This window comes from Diabrotica undecimpunctata, chromosome 1 (genome assembly GCF_040954645.1).
Source record: "Diabrotica undecimpunctata isolate CICGRU chromosome 1, icDiaUnde3, whole genome shotgun sequence".
NCBI classification, from domain to species: domain Eukaryota; kingdom Metazoa; phylum Arthropoda; class Insecta; order Coleoptera; family Chrysomelidae; genus Diabrotica; species Diabrotica undecimpunctata.
The window spans coordinates 86590159-86609914 of record NC_092803.1 but is presented as its reverse complement, the minus strand read 5'-3'; the positions used below and the strand labels follow the sequence as shown (position 1 = coordinate 86609914).

The following is a 19756-nucleotide window of genomic DNA, read 5'->3' as shown; positions in this document are numbered from 1 at the left end:
GTTTTTAATAACTTAACACTTTAACACTTTGAATCTATCTTACACTTATTAACACTTATCGTATCCAAACAGTAACCCCCAATGGGGGTAAAATAAATTCAAATACACTGAACTTTTATATTTTTCTTAGTCACAAATTGTTTTACAAAAAACTTTTCACTTTATATAGAGATAACGTTAATGAGCTTCGAACGACAAAACAACTTCCTCGTACAAAGGCCACAACTGGTATGACATTCGATGTGAAATGTGAAATAAACTTAATTTGAAAGTAAAATTGAGGCTAATTTCCAACAAAAATAGTAAATTGCATTAAGATACCACAAGAAAATAGCTTCAGAACAATATTTACATACCTGGTGTCTGAAGAGGACTCGCTTCTGTATCTGCTACAGCAACTTCATATGATCCTGTAGACACTGCAAACCAGATAAAAATAATAATGAACAGAGATCAACGTTTTTGTCTAAAATGGTAATAGTTATAAAGTAATACAATAGTTGAAACATAAAATAAAAATCCTATAAAAAATAAACATCATTGCTCACCTGAGTAATTTCTGCTGTGTATAAAATTGAACAGAAGAAACAGGGAGGAACCGATAATAAATACGATGACCATGATGAAAACATAACCATCGAGGCCGGCGATTTTGAATGGTATTGGAGGAGGGGTTGGTGGAGGTGGTACTGGGCAGCTGTCTTCGCAGTCGACGCAACTGCATGGTGGTGACTTACCCTATAGGAAAAATTGCATTAATTAATTAATTAATGCAAAGTTCAGTAACGCCAATAAGTGAAAAAAACAAAACTTACATCTACAGACTTGCTACAAGGAACTATATCAGCAGTCAGAGGTATGTATCCATTGGTAGGACCACTAGCATTGATGAATCCGATGCGGAATGGTACACCTGGTGAATTTGGATCTCCTATGGTCTGGTACCATCTCAGAGCATTGCACTTTTCGGCGCCATATTGGCCACACATAAGGTCCATTACCTGCCAAAAACAAAAAATTTCAAATAAGTTTTCTAGTTTGAAGTCTGTTTGTTCATTTTTACATTTATGTTACTATGTATTTCTTTTTTGTATTACTTTAGAATTGCATGGATACAACCTTTTTGTTAATATGTTCGCTGCTAGTTTTTTACAGCTGTGTCGTTTTTTGTTTTTCCTAGATTGAAGAGACGATTTATTTCATTTAAAACATGATTTACCGATTATTAAGAATGATTACTGTACCATCTACAAAAAACTTGTAGATGGTAAACTATACAGTGCCAAAGCATTATAAACACATTTTCATTATGAACCTGTATTAGGAACAGAAAAACGTACAAGGTTTCTTACTTTCTCTAATTTCGTTGGACCTGTATTCAGGACCTATTTTTCAAGCAGAACAATATTTAACTCACCTTTGTTCCAGTCACTGGCACGCTAACTTGCTTGCAGGAATTGTAAGCACCCTCCATATAGGTGTTATCCAAATATACATCCACATCTGCGATGAACGTTTTGTTCGTTGTTGGATTTACTTTAGTGGAATTTACACGAACGAATTTGGATTGGTTTGGGGAACAGGTGAAGTGACATATCGTAGAAACGAAGTTATCCATGCAGGAGGGACATCTGCTAAGTAGAGACTGTACAGCTAGGAGATTACTATCCAGGAGTTGGAGCTAGAAAAAAATATGATTTTGATTGATTTTTTTAATACATACACACATAAAAAATGTTTAAGAAAAAACATTATTATTCCACTTTTTTTTTAAACTTTTTTGTTAATACATACCATTCGATTTAAAAACTTGTTCTCTACAAATCAAGGTATGCTATGTAAATTAATCTGTCAATTGCACTACTTTATTAAGGCAAAAGTATCAGAGCCTCAAATGCGTATGATTAATTGCTTCAAATTATAAAGAAACAGTGCGTATTTTAAAGATAGTCTGTATTTATATAACAATAAAACACTGAAAACTTTGTTTTCAAAACTTTCACAAAATTTATCACTACAGCTGTTCCGGCAGAGTGCCTTTCTCAAGTGATCTATTTTTGGATCTGTTTACAATTTAAAGTCTTTAACGAAATAGGTTGAGGAGGGGAGAACTGTTTGTCTCAAGTTGGTCATTCAGAATTATATTTGTGTTTTTTAATTTGTTAATTTCCATAGACTCTAACAAAGATAGCTTAAGGCCTTTTTTGAATGTGAAGAGTTTTAAATTCGTCATTAAAAGAATGCTTAAGTAGATAGACAAGGCTGATCTGAGCGCAACCCCTAAAATCGCAACCCCCGGTCGTAAGTTCCAAACGGCTTAACGTAGGATGACGTACGAGGGCTCGTTGGAAAGGGGACGAAAAATGGGGTTGAACGCAGTATGTGCCGTGCGCATCGGAGCATGCCGAAAGGGCATTACGTCATATCTTTGTTTCTATTGGTCCGATCGTGACGTACGAGGGCTCGTTGGAACGGGGAGGGGACGGGGAATACTTTGACACAAAAAAGAAAAATGGCAGCATTGCCAAATGGGCGCTAAAACGTATCTTCGTTTCTATTGGTCCGATCGTGACGTACGAGGGCTCGTTGGAACGGGGACGAAAAATGGGGTTGAACGCAGTATGTGCCGTGCGCATCGGAGCATGCCAAAAGGGCATTATTAGGTATCTTCGTTTCTATTGGTCCAATCGTGACGTACGAGGGCTCGTTGGAAAGGGGATGAAAAATGGGGTTGAATGAAATATGTGCCGTGCGCATCGGAGCATGCCAAAAGGTCATTACGTCATATCTTTGTTTCTATTGGTCCGATCGTGACGTACGAGGGCTCGTTGGAACGGGGAGGAGACGGGGAATACTTTGACACAAAAAACAAAGATGGCAGAATTGCCAAATGGGCGCTAAAACATATCTTCGTTGCTATTGGCCTGATTTTGACGTATGAGGGGTCAAATGAAAGCGTTGGTGACACAGAAGTCATGTCAACGTTCAGTATAAACATTCTTCTTCTTCTTTTCCGTACAGTGTCTAAGAGAACGTGACATTCGACGTAGAACGTGACATTCGACGCAGGACGTGAAATGTCACGTGACATTCGACGTAGAACGTGACATTCGACGTAGAACGTGACATTCGACGCAGGACGTGAAATGTCACGTGACATTCGACGTAGAACGTGACATCCGACGTAGAACGTGACATTCGACGCAGAACGTAAAATGACGTGACATTCGACGCAGGACGTGACAGTTATGTGTCAGTCAACGCAAGACGTCGCTTGACATACATAGAGTAATGGAATTTAAATAAAACAATCATTAAGAAGGAACACATCAACCTTTATTCGTATATAGTTACAATTTTGTTTAACAAAGTTTTTAATTGTTTTAATAGACCGTCTTCAGGGTAGGGTATTCCAAAAAGTTCCCAGCTAAACGTTCCTGCTGCTACAACTCTACGTGTGTATTCGCTATACTTATAATAGGTATTGTTCTGGAAAAAGTAAATAAACCCATCCGTATAGCGGAATGCTGATGTTATTTTATCTGGTAGTCCTGGGAAGAGATAATTTATTGGTCCACCGTTTAAGACATCTCCAGCTTCATTAAATTCAGTATAAGAATTATCATTGTATAATAAATACGTTTGGCCGCTGTTTGTTTGAAAAAAGGCATTTATTTTGGTTCTCGCAGGTCTAGAAGGAAACATAAAACGTTTTTGAATTTTTAAATTGGGAAAAGATGCAGCGTAATACTGATTATTGCTTATAGTTACTAAGTGTCCCTCGGAATTCTGAAAAACATGTGAAACGTGCGTATACCTTAACTCTTTGGGGAGATAATCGGTAATTAATTCAGGATATTTTGGAAGGCGCATCTCGTTTAAATCAAACTTCCATATATACGGGCCAGATCCAACATACATTCGATAATTTGGAAATTGTGGAGATGTAGCTAGAAACATGAAATCGGGATACTGAATTAGACATATGTTTTTTATTGCAGGTGTTTTCGGCAAATAGGCCCTGTTGTTTAGTGCAGGTATTTTCGGTACATTGCTCCTGGTTTGCGAAATTGTTCGCGTAACTGGTGTTGTTGTTGTTGGTATGGGAACTGTTTTTGGTCCATATAGCATGCTCATTGCCTTTTTATCATCATCACCAAAACTTGGCACATCTTGGTGATACCAAGCATACATAATAGACGAATCACTAGTACTATGTTCCAGTCCGAGGGAATGACCAATTTCATGCATTAGCACAGCCAAAAAATTGACTTCACCATCAGGAGCTCTGCCATTTCCTACATACCACCGTTCATTAGCATCAAGATGAATTTCGGTACATTCACCGTTTGCGCTGGGATAGTATGCGTGGGCCAATACTTTTCCGGGGCCATCGAAATTAAATGAACATTTAGAGGTTCCTTGACAACTTGCTCGAAAATTATGATTATTTGGCACCACAGTTATAGTAATATCAGGCTTTGAAGAAGGTATTATTACTCGTTTCAACTTTAAATTAGATATTTTCTCCCATCTAGCGAAAGCTTCTGCAGCAAGATTCATATAATCAGGATTACTAATAGCTTGAGGGAAATACCAGCGTAAAATCGTTTTATTCCACTTCGAATGAATTGCATAGTTATTGTCTCCAACAGAACATCTAGGCTTATTAATCATATTCATAGTATCATTATTTAATGTTCCGGTCACCGGAAGATTGTATCTTTCTTGAAATTCAACGAAGGCCATATCTATACTAGAAATAGCATTACTTGATGTATTTAGATATCCGAAACGTTTAAGAAAAGAACTAGCATATTCCAGAGTGCTATTCTCTGCACACACAGATACAGAGCGCAACAATAAGACATGTAAACAGACAAACATCTCGATTTATACTAATTTCCAAAAATTGTTAATAGTTATTTATACAAAAAATCCAAACACACACATCTTCTGACTGAAGAAGTTTTTGTGTAATATTAACCGTATTTTTATAAAGCATATATTATATGGATAAAATTAGTATTAATCAAAGAATTGAAATTATATACAGAAATATATTAAATAATATGTTAAAAAATAGTGCATTTGTTAGCAAAACCCTGCAGTGATTGTTACTCCGAGATATTTAAAACTCTCCACTCTTTCAAAGTTATATGGGTCTATTGTCACATTTTGCCCTATTCTATCTCGTCCCTTTTTGTCTGTTGATGCACATGTATTTGGTTTTCTCTTCGTTTACCCTAAAACCAGTTTGCATTGCCTCTACCTCCAATGTATTAAAAGTCTCCTTCACATTGGTGACAGTGTTTCCCACAATGTAAATGTCATCTGCGTAATGCGTAAATGTGCCGCGAAGCGACCCGACCTAACCTAATAAATTAACCATCGCTAACTTTACTCAAGAGACGAAAAGACGCTTTACTCCCATGTTATCCATATGTAAGGTGTGACGTGTTGACTTTAAAACGTGACGTTTTTGACGTGATTCGTGACGTTTTGACGTGACGCGTGATGTCTTCACGTAAAAATGTGCCGTTTATACATGATATGTGGCGGGTGACATTTTGATGTTAAAACGTGACGTTTGGATGCAAAAGTGAAGTTTTGACGTGACGCGTGACACGAGTTAACCTAATAAATTACCTATCGAAACTGTCTAAACTTAATTCGAGTGACATTTCATGTGAAATGTCACGTCCTGCGTCGAATGTCGCGTTCTGCGTCGACTGTCACATAACTGTCACGGCCTGTGTCAAAGGTCATGTTCTGTCAGGCACTATACGGAAAAGAAGAAGAATTTGCAGTTAATATTGAACGTTGACAGAACGCAGAGACATGCAGAGAGACTTAGAGACCATCTATGATACGTAAACAGAAGTACGCAGAGACGTGCAGAGGCACACAGAGCCATCTGTGACACGTAGACAGAGGTACACAGAGACATGCAGAGACACACGGTGTCGTTTACGTCAACAATCTCACACCACAAAATACGAAGAAAACTATACTCTGTATATTATAAGAAGTGATAGGCGACAAGAAGAAGACCACAGGGCTTACATGGTACCGCAAGAATTGACCAAGACACACCAGTCATACAACAGTAGTGTAAAAGAAGGCTACAGACCATACGTGATACCTCAGGAAATTCCGAAATACCTTACTAAGCTATATCATTCAGACAAACAACAACAGTGTAAAAGAAGACATAATATCAAATAAGGTAAATAAATCAGATATACAGGTAGAAAATAAAATTCATGCTGATTTCACCATAAGAGTCGATAAAGGGGTTATAACGGAGAAACAGATACTTGACCGACTGGAAGAACTGTGGACTCTCTATAACGAACATAATGATCCAAACACGCTTGTAAATGGCTTTAAAATTCTTTCAAAATCGATGCGCTAAATGGAACAGAAGCAGAATTATTAGCAGACGAATTGCACTATCTAGAGATTATTTACTATTTATCGCAGCCTGGCGGTTGCGATACTAAGAAAAAACGAAATACTTCAGAATCTAAATTCATCTCAATAACCGAGGAGAGTTTCATCCATCAAGAATGAATTAAATAAATAAAGATGTGTGTTTTATATGTATTATTTTTTAACAAATATAAACGTTATGATTTCACTTAAGCCACAATTCGAAAATACATATAATTTACAAGTGGGGTTTTGTAAAAATTACTAATTATTGTGATTTAAGTACATACTTCATACAACTGTTTTTGCGTTGCGTCTCTTGTTTGGCTTTTCCATGCGTCTCTTGTTTGGCTTTTCCAATACGTGAAATTTGACTCTTGTACATACGTACCGAATTATTTTTATCCATATACGAATGTATTCTATATAAAGGTTCTAGATCTGATCCGAATATCTGTTCTCTTTCGGTATTTTAGATTTTTATTTAATTTTGTAGTCAAATATTTTACACATTTTCTATCATTTTATGTACAGCATTTCTGCCTTACGTGTATCTATGTCAGATATTTTACACATTTTCTATCATTTTATGTACATTTCTGTCTTACGTGTTTGTATGTTTGACTTTTTATACATTATTGTCCGTGCTTTCTGCCTTACGTGTTTCTGTGTCAGATATTTTACACATTTTGTATCATTTTATATACAGCATTTCTGCCTTACATGTATCTATGTGAGATATTTTATACATTTTCCATCATTATTGTCCATGCTTTCTGCCTTACGTGTTTCTATGTCAGATATTTTCTATTATTTTATGTACAGCATTTCTGTCTTACGTGTTTATATCTTAGATATTTTATACATTTTTCTATCATTTTATCTACAGATTTTCTCTCTTACGTGTTTCTATGTCAGATATTTTAAACATTTTCTATTATTATTGTCCATTTCTGTCTTACGTGTTTCTATATCAGATATTTTATAGATTTTTTCTATCATTTCATGTACAGCATTTCTGTCTTAGAGTTAGCGTAGCGTATTGTGGTAGTCATGTCCTTACTTAATGGCTGAGTTTTTCTTTCATATAACATAATATACTCTATAACTATATATACTCTACAAATGTATTTAATTTGATTTTTCTTTGTTAATATACCTAAATTACCTACATATACTATATATTCTTACAGAGACCAATGTTCATTATTCACTATAAAACAATACATTACTTGCTCGTCGTAGATAAACTATAGTATGCAAATATTTACGCTTTGCTTTCGCCTTTCATTTAACGTCTCGTGCGTCAAAATCAGATAAATAACAACGAAGATATAATGTAATGGCCGTTTGGCACGTTAGTTGATTTGAACATAATTTATGCATGGTAACCATTTGTTGGTTAGTCTTCGCCATAACTGGATTATATCTGAATATCATTGTAAAGTGGGAATTGTTGTAGAGTAATATAGTATGGAACAAATCGAAAAATGGTCATATTGGAGATTTATGTATAGTAGTGGATGTTTAGATAAGACTCTTGGCTAATTGTAAGTTCAGATGTGATCTGTGTGTATTAGTGAGCGTTCAGCGGAGACTCTTGTCGAATTGTACGTTCAGTGGAGATTTGTATATAGTAGTGGTCGTTCAGATGTGTCTTGTAGAGAACGTTTAGTGGAGATTTATGTATAGTAGGGGCCGTTCAGATGTGGCTTATAGAGAACGTTTAGATCCTTGTCGGTTACTGTCATCGAAAACTCCAGGGAATCGCCTTTGGGGGCATTCTTCAACAATGTGACTGACGGTCTGTCGTTTTACATTAAATTAAATTTTATCGAAAATGTTGTACATTTTATTATTAATACATTAGACGTTCGTTTGTAATCCTTTATGTAACGTTTTATATTGATTTTTAATTATGTATTCTTATTGAATGCCATACTATAAAGAAATACGTATGCTATGCGTTAGATATTAGCTAGCTGATGTTTAAGTGTTAACAAACGATGAATTAAGTTATACACCGCTCTGTGGAAGACCTATGTCCAGCAGTGGATGTTTAATCACATTAACGTTGAGAATTAATAATGTACCGCTCTGTGGGAGACCGTAAATAAATGAGCGTTCAGAGGAGACTCATGTATAGTTTTGAACATTCAGATGAAACCCTTGTAGTGCAGTAATCATATGGCTGATATCTACAGCAAGTAATATAATATGTTGGTTTATCCGTTTTATCCATTTCAATTACATATGAATTGTTTCGAGATATCTAGAGAGAGAGAGAGAGAAAGGCATTTTTTCAATGAGTTCTGTACGTTAAGTGGAGATCCGTGTATAGTAGTACTCAATCAGAGAAGATATTTTTTACAGCTGATGTTTTTGGTTTGTTCATACTGTAAGAATGGTATACGTTCTTCGATTAATCATGTGACAGCGTCACCTTGCCTTTCATACATTATTTCGAGAGAGAAGCGATAGACTAAAGATGTTTGTTTCTCTGTTAGCCTCAGTGACTACTCTCCTTTCGTTCAACGTCTATTATGCTACAGTCCGATAAGTAGCAACGAAGATCCGATATAGTTCCGTTTGAATAATGTCTTTGTTTTTGTTTTTTGTGATAACATATTCGATATATCCTCCTCTTTCCAACGAGCCTTTGTACGTCATGATCGGACCAATAGAAACGGAGATATAACGTAATGCCGTTTTGGCAATGTCTTTGCGTTTGTTTTTTGTGTTAACGTATTCGCTACTCCCTCCTCTTTCATTTAACGTGTTACACATAGAAATCTGATTAATAACAACAGAGATACGATATAGTGCCGTTTTGGCACAGTCTTTGCATTTATTTTTTGTCTTAGCATATTCGTTACCACCTCCCCTTTCCCTCGATACCTTGCGTGTTGTTGTACGTTGAGCCATTTAAACGTTACGAGCTTAGTGTATATTATTCATGGGAGAATACCAAGCCGGTTTCAGAAAACATAGATCGAACATAGATCATATCTTTACTCTAAGACAGCTGCTTGAAAAAGGATGGGAATTCAATAGAACTATCCATAATCTCTTCATAGATTTCCAGTACGGATAGGTAACAAACTCTCAAAATCTTTCGAAATAAGCAATGACCTGAAACAAGGAGATGCGCTGTCACCTCTCCTCTATAATATCATCCTGGAGAAAGTAGTAAGAGCAACACACCTTAAAACAGAATTACTGGCAGTAAATGGACCAAAATTACTACTAGCTTACGCAGATGACATTTACATTGTGGGAAACACTGTCACCAATGTGAAGGAGACTTTTAATAAATTGGAGGTAGAGGCAAAGAAAACTGGTTTTAGGGTAAACGAAGAGAAAACCAAATACATGTGCATCAACAGACAAAAAGGGACGAGATAGAATAGGGCAAAATGTGACAATAGACCCATATAACTTTAAAAGAGTGGAGAGTTTTAAATATCTCGGAGAAACAATCACTGCAGGGTTTTGCTAACAAAATGCACTATTTTTTAACATATCATTTAATACATTTCTGTATATAATTTCAATTCTTTGATTAATACTAATTTTGTCCATATAATATATGCTTTATAAAAATACGGTTAATATTACACAAAAACTTCTTCAGTCAGAAGATGTGTGTGTTTGGATTTTAACAATTTTTGGAAATTAGTATAAATCGAGATGTTTGTCTGTTTACATGTCTTATTGTTGCTCTCTGTATCTGTGTGTGCAGAGAATAGCACTCTGGAATATGCTAGTTCTTTTCTTAAACGTTTCGGATATCTAAATACATCAAGTAATGCTATTTCTAGTATGGATATGGCCTTCGTTGAATTTCAAGAAAGATACAATCTTCCGGTGACCGGAACATTAAATAATGATACTATGAATATGATTAATAAGCCTAGATGTTCTGTTGGAGACAATAACTATGCAATTCATTCGAAGTGGAATAAAACGATTTTACGCTGGTATTTCTCTCAAGCTATTAGTAATCCTGATTATATGAATCTTGCTGCAGAAGCTTTCGCTAGATGGGAGAAAATATCTAATTTAAAGTTTAAACGAGTAATAATACCTTCTTCAAAGCCTGATATTACTATAACTGTGGTGCCAAATAATCATAATTTTCGAGCAAGTTGTCAAGGAACCTCTAAATGTTCATTTAATTTCGATGGCCCCGGAAAAGTATTGGCCCACGCATACTATCCCAGCGCAAACGGTGAATGTACCGAAATTCATCTTGATGCTAATGAACGGTGGTATGTAGGAAATGGCAGAGCTCCTGATGGTGAAGTCAATTTTTTGGCTGTCCTAATGCATGAAATTGGTCATTCCCTCGGACTGGAACATAGTACTAGTGATTCGTCTATTATGTATGCTTGGTATCACCAAGATGTGCCAAGTTTTGGTGATGATGATAAAAAGGCAATGAGCATGCTATATGGACCAAAAACAGTTCCCATACCAACAACAACAACACCAGTTACGCGAACAATTTCGCAAACCAGGAGCAATGTACCGAAAACACCTGCACTAAACAACAGGGCCTATTTGCCGAAAACACCTGCAATAAAAAACATACGTCTAATTCAGTATCCCGATTTCATGTTTCTAGCTACATCTCCACAATTTCCAAATTATCGAATGTACGTTGGATCTGGCCCGTATATATGGAAGTTTGATTTAAATGAGATGCGCCTTCCAAAATATCCTGAATTAATTACCGATTATCTCCCCAAAGCGTTAGGGTATACGCACGTTTCACATGTTTTTCAGAATTCCGAGGGACACTTAGTAACTATAAGCAATAATCAGTATTAGGCTGCATCTTTTCCCAATTTACAAATTCAAAAACGTTTTATGTTTCCTTCTAGACCTGCGAGAACCAAAATAAATGCCTTTTTTCAAACAAACAGCGGCCAAACGTATTTATTATACAATGATAATTCTTATACTGAATTTAATGAAGCTGGAGATGTCTTAAACGGTGGACCAATAAATTATCTCTTTCCAGGACTACCAGATAAAATAACATCAGCATTCCGCTATACGGATGGGTTTATTTACTTTTTCCAGAACAATACCTATTATAAGTATAGCTAATACACACGTAGAGGTATAGCAGCAGGAACGTTTAGCTGGGAACTTTTTGGAATACCCTACCCTGAAGACGGTCTATTAAAGCAATTAAAAACTTTGTTAAACAAAATTGTAACTATATACGAATAAAGGTTGATGTGTTCCTTCTTAATGATTGTTTTATTTAAATTCCATTACTCTATGTATGTCAAGCGACGTCTTGCGTTGACTGACACATAACTGTCACGTCCTGCGTCGAATGTCACGTCATTTTACGTTCTGCGTCGAATGTCACGTTCTACGCCGAATGTCACGTTCTACGTCGAATGTCACGTCCTGCGTCGAATGTCACGTCATTTCGCGTGACATTTCACCTTCTACGTCGAATGTCACGTTCTACGTCGAATGTCACGTTCTCTTAGGCACTGTACGGAAAAGAAGAAGAGGAATGTTCATACTGAACGTTGACATGGCTTCTGTGTCACCAACGCTTTCATTTGACACCTCATACGTCAAAATCAGGCCAATAGCAACGAAGATATGTTTTAGCGCCCATTTGGCAATTCTGCCATCTTTGTTTTTTGTGTCAAAGTATTCCCCGTCTCCTCCCCGTTCCAACGAGCCCTCGTACGTCACGATCGGACTAATAGAAACGAAGATACGTTTTAGCGCCCATTTGGCAATGCTGCCATCTTTGTTTTTTGTGTCAAAGTATTCCCCGTCTCCTCCCCGTTCCAACTAATGCGATCAACCCCATTTTTCGTCCCCTTTCCAACGAGCCCTCGTACGTCATCCTACGTTAAGCCGTTTGGAACTTACGACCGGGGTTGCGATTTTAGGGGTTGCGCTCAGATCAGCCTTGTCTATCTACTTGCTTATGATCAGAAGGTGAAGTGCATATGTAGAATCTGTTTTTCTATTACTGAAAGCCCTTTTATGTTCTGCTATTCGTTTATTAAAATTTCTACCAGTTTGACTGATGTAAGTTTTTGGGTAGTCGCCACATTTAAGTTTGTGTGTAGGATGGGATGATTAATTGTGTACAGTCCATCTTACACAACATAAACGGGCAGCCTATCATAGCATGGTACATAGATTAATAGAAATTCCGATGTCAAAATACAACTTTGAGACAGAATTAAATACCATTCAGCAAAAAGCAGTAAACAATGGGTACAACGAACAAACAATTAATAAAATTTTAAATCAAAAACTACACAACAAAGCCCTGAAATTTGTATTTCCACCACCAGAGAAAAAATCCAGTACCTTCTGCTCGATTACATATACAGGCAAAATAACAACAAAAATAGCCAAACATATAAAAAAGAAAGGAATAACAACAGCTACTCGCAAAAGATCAGTAGGAAGACGCCAGAACTCGTGGCTGAAAGACCTGAGGAGATACTGTAGTCTTTCAAACATGAAATCTTCTGGCCAGTTTTCGCTGTGAGACCCAATTTTGTTCTTAGCTGCTTCAATCAGTCTTGCCTCTCTTATATGGTTCAAAATCCGCGGTCGGCCACTTTTACGCAAGTTAACACATGGTATCCCTTCTTCACATTCTCCCATTGTGCGATAAATTGTCGATTTGCTTGTTTTGATCTCGATAAATATTAACAATATTTCGTTTCGACATTCGCCCAACCATATTATAAACACCTCGACGAATATGAATTTTATAAGACATTTTGCAGAGCACAAACCAAAATATTCTGCTTTGTTTATTAAATGTCAATAACTGATGACATTTCAATTCCATGGCCTTCTTTGTTAAATGCATTTTGCTTCTCAATCAGCCCAGGTGAAATTTTTCCCAAAACTTTAGGACCATACGTTAATGACGAAGTTCAAATTCTTCACATCCAAAATATAGGCCTTAAACTAACTTTATTAGAATCTATGGATATTAACAAATTAAAAAACACAGACATAATTCTGAATGACCAACTTGAGACAAACAGTTCTCCCCTCCTTAACCTATTTCGTTAAAGACTTTAAATTGTAAACACATCCAAAAATAAATCACTTGAGAAAGGCACTCTGCCGAAACAGCTGTAGTGATAAAATATTATAATAAATTTAAAGAGAAAGGAAATGGAAACAATAGAAGACCATATCCACTGCTGGAGCGGAGTTAATAAAGAATGAAGAGCCAAGGCAGGAGTGGGAATACTAATCAAAAATAAGTGGAAGAACAGGGTTAGAACATGGGAACCAATCAACGAGAGAATAATTAAAATGCATATAGACATATACGGTAAAGAGACAGTGATACTCGGAGTATATGCACCAACAGACGATTCCCCGAGAGTAGAAAAAGAACATTTCACGGAACAACTTCATCATCAAATAGAGCTAATTAAGAAGAACGTGGAGATAATTATAACAGGACACCTTAACGGCAGAACCGGAAGGAAACAAAACGATAAAGTAGTAGGGAGATTTGGAGAAGATGAACAAAACGATAACGGAGAACGTCTGATTGAATTATGCGAACTAAACAACCTAAAAATCACCAACGGATTCTTCAGACATAAAAATATTCATAAATATATATGGACGCAAGAAACCCGAAAGCTGAAATCGATAATAGACTACATAATAATCAAACAAGATACCACAATAAAGATCAAAAATGTGCGAGTCAGAAGAGGAGCAGAATGTGGAACGGACCATAAACTACTGACAGCAAAAATGGGCATTAATTGGAAACATAACAAGACCCCCTTTATAGAAGAACCTTTGAATACTATAAGAGAAAAACAATACAATATAGAACTACTCCAACAACAATCAATAAGGGAACTATACCAACAACGTCTAGACCAAAAATTAATAGAATTTAGATACGACAAAATCGAAGAAATATACGAGCATATAAAGGCGAGTATAAAACAAGCAGCATTCGAAGCCCTTGGAGAAAAAGAACATATAACAAATAAACAGCACTATTATGAAATAAATGAACCAACAAAAAGGATAATTGAAGAAAAAAAGCAACCATACAGAAAATGGCTGACTACAAACAACGATGAAGTTTATAAAGAATATAGAGAAAAAGATAGAGAAGTGAAAAAACAAATAACACAACAAAAGAATGAAGAATGGGAAAGAACCTGCTTAAATATTGAAGCATACAAGAAAAGGAACAAGAATTTCGGAGTCATGGAAAGTACTGAGAGGATTGAAACAAAACTCAAAAGAAAAAATTAAATTGGGAAATATACAGGACGAAGAATGGAAGGACTATTACAAGGAACTGTTAACAGAACAAAGACCACAATTCATTGGAAAAGAAAACAGGCGAAGACGAAGCAGATCCCCACAACAAGAAATAGAAATAACAGATAGGGAAATGAGAACGGCCATAAAAGCAATCAAAAATAAGAAAGCACCAGGACCTGGAGGCATCTCACCTGAGCTTATAAAATACGGATCAAAAAAATTACACAGGATGATACAATGGATATTTCAGAAAGCCATAAATGGAGAACAGCTGCCAAAGGAATGGACGGAATGACATCTATATTTAAGAAATGAGATAGAAAACTATGCGAAAACTACAGAGGAATAAGCGTAATATCATCAATAGGAAGATTATATGGGAAGATACTGCGAGAAAAGATAGAGCAAGCGATAAAAGGCAAAATCGGGGAGGATCAGGCAGGCTTCACGGCAGGAAGATCATGCATAGACCACATATACACACTGGAACAACTGTTGGAAAAGAAAAAAGCAAAAAATAGAGATATACATTTGGCATTTGTGGACCTGAGAAAGGCGTACGACTCTGTGCCAAGGTCAGAACTATGGGAGGCAATGTACAAATTAGAAATACAAACGGAACTCATAGAAGCTACAAAAGCTCTGGATAAAGAAAATAAAGTGTCCATTAAAATGGGAACAAGAATCATAGGAGACTTCACCGCAACAAAAGGGCTCCTGCAAGGTTGTTTCACATCTCCAACCCTATTCAAAATATACTTAGAGAAAGCCTTGACTACATGGAAAAGAAAATATGAAGGCATGGGAGTACCGGTACGGAACGAATACTTATATACGTTAAGCTTTGCAGACGATCAAGTAGTGATTGCACAAGACCAAGACGACCTCAGCTACATGATGAAGAAACTACAAGAAGAATATACCAAGGCTGGCCTAGATATTAACCTCGCGAAAACAGAGTACCTATCTACAAGTGAAGAAGACATAGAAGATCTACAGATTGATGACAACGTAACAATCAAAGGAAAGGATAAATTCAAATACTTGGGGTTTATAATCAAGAAAAAGGCAACAACAGAGGAAGAAATTACACAAAGATTATTATTAGAAATTACTAAATATGAAGACAAAAACACAGATTTATAAAAAATTTGTGCGAAGTATTATGTAAAACAAGATTATTAAAGGCAAAGACAGTCATGGAGCGTAGGCATTTAACACATGTTCAAATGATAAGTGCTGTGAATATGATTCAGGCTGGTCTTTCACAAGCTGATGTTGCAAGTCATTTTGATGTGACTCTGAGCATGATTTCGCAATTGTGGCGTCGATATGAACAATTGGTAATGTCGCTGAAAGACATAGGGGTCATCAACGTGAAACTACTGCTGACAGGATCGGTATGTGTTAGGATTAGCTCGTCGAAATGTGCATACAACTGAACGTGAACTCTATGGGGCTTTAGAAAATACCCACAACATTACTACATGTAACCAAATTTTGACGAATAGATTACATGATACTGACTTGCACGTCAGACGTCCATTGGAGGTTTCCATGTTACGTCATGGAAATCGTAGACTCGAATTAAGGTGGGCATAAGAACATGTGCAGTGGGGCTTACAAGAATGGAGTTCTGTGTTATTCACAGATGAAACTAGGTTTTGTCTCTACCCTGATTAAAAAAGAGTGAGAGTATGGAGAGGACCTGGTCAAAAAGAGAGACTCAGGCATGTACAGGTTGTTCGTCTATATAGTGGTGTAAAAGTTATGATGTGGGCTGGAATCATTTTTTATCATCGAACTGTATCGTTTTTGTAGAAGACACTTTGAATCAATCTCAATATATTGATCGTATCTTAGAACCTGTTGTCCTTCCATTTGCCATAGTTGCAGATCCTGATTTGCGTTACCTGCAGGATAATACACGGCCACGTACTGCAGCAACAGTGATTGGTTTCATAATGAGGATATTACACTTTTACTGTGGCCAGGACAATCGCCAGATCGTAATCCCATCGAGCATGTATGGGATATGCTTCAGAGACAGATTGCTCCTCATCTGCACAATATTTTTAATAGACAAGGTCTTTAAGATCTTCTGCCTCATATCATATTGCCTCAAAAACGAAATCGTTAATTTAATTTTAAGCACATTAAAAAGTTGTCTCAAACTGTAATTAATGCTGCTGAAGGAAACACAGATTATTAAACACATTGTTTGTTAGATTTTTATGTTTTATATATTGACTTTTATGTTAAAAATGTCCATTAAATGAATGCACTTTTAACTTTTCTTTGATTATTTCATCATAAATAAATCAGCATCATCATCACCATTCTGGTTTTACAACCCTGCGTGGGTCCTAGCCTCCTCAAGAATTTCTCTCCAACCGTCCCTATCCATCGCCTTTCTCAGCCAAGCACGTATTCCCATATTTCTCATGTCTTTATCGATGTTATCAAGGAACCTTGTTCTGGGTCTTCCTCTTCTTCTCTGATCAATGTATCTATCAAGGAGCGTTTTTCTAGCTGAGACATTTTGTTCGACGTCGTTTTCTATAACGAGTGGTCGTAGGATTTTTGGTTGCGTGCTTATTTTCATATACTTCGTCTTGTTGGTGTTTATTATTAAACCCATTTTTGTAGCCGATTCTTTTAATGCTCCATACGCCTCTCGTACAGCGTTTTCCGTTCTCCCAACAATATTGATATCATCAGCATAGGCCAGGATTTGCACTGATTTATTATATATTGAACCATTGCTGGTTGTGATTGATTTGTGACATACGTATTATTTTTCCAGAGTCAGATTGAACAGTATACAGGAGAGAGGGTCTTCTTGGCGTAGCCCATTATTTGTTTTAAAAGGTTCAGACAGTTTCCCCTGAATTCGTACTCTACATTCAACTTTTTCAAGAGTTAGTTTTGTTAACTTTACCAACTCATTTGGTATTCCTAGCTCTTTCATTGCTTTGAACATTTATCTTCTCTTCAGAGTCGTAGAGTGCTTTGTAGTCTATAAATATATGATGAGTATCAATGCCATATTCCAGTGTTTTTTCCAAAATTTGTTTCAGGGTTGCAATCTGATGAATTGTCGATTTACCATCTCTGAAACCAGCTTGGTATTTTCCTACTATCCGTTCTGCATATGGTGCCATACGACGACATAGTAATGTGGAAAATATTTTATACGTTGCATTTAGAAGCGTAATAATTCCTCTGTGCTTAGAGCTAAAGATATGTCCTTTTTTGTGTATGGTGCAAAGTATTCCATTCATTGGAGAGGGATTTCTGTGTCCATATTTCTTTTATAAGCTGATGTCATGCCATTATGGTATCATGGCCACCTTCTATATATAGTTTAGCTGCGAGATTATCTATTCCGGGTGATTTGTTTCTGGCTCGTTTTTTAACTAGATCTTTAGCTTCAAGAATCGTTGGTGATTCCTCTTCCCTCTCGCCTGTTCCCCTTATCTCATCTCTTTCGTCTTCCAGGTTTTCTTCTTCTTCCTCTATATTAAGTGCCTGGTTAAAGTATTCCATCCATATATTCAATACATCTTTCCTTGTTGTTAATAGGTCGCCATTCTCACTTCTGCATTGTCTTGTGGTTGCCTTGAATTCTTTTATGTTGATGTTAACTTTCTTAAAGAATGCTCTGAATTCTTTCTCTCTATTGAGGTTTTCTATATATTTAAGTTCATCATTTAGGTGGTTTCGTTTTTTTCTTTTGTGTATCTTCTTTTCTTCTCTTCTCTTTGTCTGGTAATATATCTGGAACATGTTTTAAGTTGGAGGAAATATTATTTGTTTGGTTAAAAGGCGACATAATTATTATTTTGGTTTTTTTTTGTTGGTGTTTGATCCATAAGTGCCGGTAAGTTGAAATTTACTAATTGGTAATATGCTGCCATTTTGTAATATTCGTTGTAAAATCTCTAAAATGATTTTATTATGTCATATTTTTCTACCGTTTCATTGCTGCCGAGTCAAATAGCATCATGTGTTGTGAGTCCATACTTATATATTTTGCCATTTCAGACAATTTGTTAGTTTATCAAATATTTTGTTACATTGATGCACACAACGCCCCCATAAAAATTTTTTACATTACTATATCCTTTGTTACACAGTCAGTCCCAGCCAGGGACAGAACAAATGAGCTGATTGACTGCAATCTTGTATTCGTGAGCGATCTTGAAGATCCTCAACTAGTATAACTAAGTCATCGGCTTAGGCTTGTGCATACATACCCCGTTCGGATAGTCGCTGAGGAAGGCCGTCGACCACCAGGGACCACAGCAGGGGGGACGTGAGGGCAAGCATGGGACGCCGACATCCGAACGCAATAACCGTTCCGGTACGCAGCTATCTGCCTCTGAGAAAGCAGGACCCAGATCCACCTTACCAAGTTGCAGCCAACCCAATGTTTTTCAGCAGCAACACATGGAATCAAAAATAATACAGCTAAAGGCGCCCTAAATATCTATAAAGATACCCAGACTGCATTACTTTCGGTCTGGAACCGGTCCACTAGTCTCTCTAGAGCCTTAAAAGTAAGGATGAGAGACTGCTTGGCCGGAACGATTTAGCAAGTGTAAAATTAGTTTTACCCGGCTTAGGATAAAAATTCCGAGCTCGTTGAACTTCCGATTGCAATATGCTCGGTCCTTTACATTGAGAAACACCAAGTGTGGTGTTGTTATAATAGACAAAATCTGCGCAAGTCTTCAATACACTATGTAATGCATTTTCATCTAAAACGATTTTCCGTCGTGACTTTGAAGAGATAATAAAAATGTATATTTGCATTTTTAAATCCAAGCATTTAACGCCATACATCATAGTTTATTATGGCTTACTTTTAGATTTTTCATTATGTTCCATTGGAATCTTCCTGTAACACAAGCACTCCATTCGCTTCCTTCCATTTTATATTCTTTATGCAAGTCGCTTTAGCTTCTTCAGCGATACAGAGAGAGAGAGAGAGAGAGAG

General features: G+C 36.5%; 1 protein-coding gene across 2 annotated transcripts in view; it reads right to left on the bottom strand.

The window, feature by feature from the left end:
* The window catches only part of LOC140451119 (NPC intracellular cholesterol transporter 1-like), a 229349-nt gene that overhangs the window by 164646 nt on the left and 44947 nt on the right, over nucleotides 1-19756 (bottom strand). For both annotated transcript variants that reach the window (XM_072544850.1, XM_072544856.1), the window contains exons 3-6: nucleotides 1418-1681; nucleotides 816-1001; nucleotides 549-738; nucleotides 357-419 (exon numbers count right to left, since the gene is read on the bottom strand). In XM_072544850.1, the coding sequence (XP_072400951.1) occupies nucleotides 357-419; nucleotides 549-738; nucleotides 816-1001; nucleotides 1418-1681 (703 nt within the window). The remainder of the gene's footprint in view (nucleotides 1-356; nucleotides 420-548; nucleotides 739-815; nucleotides 1002-1417; nucleotides 1682-19756) is intronic.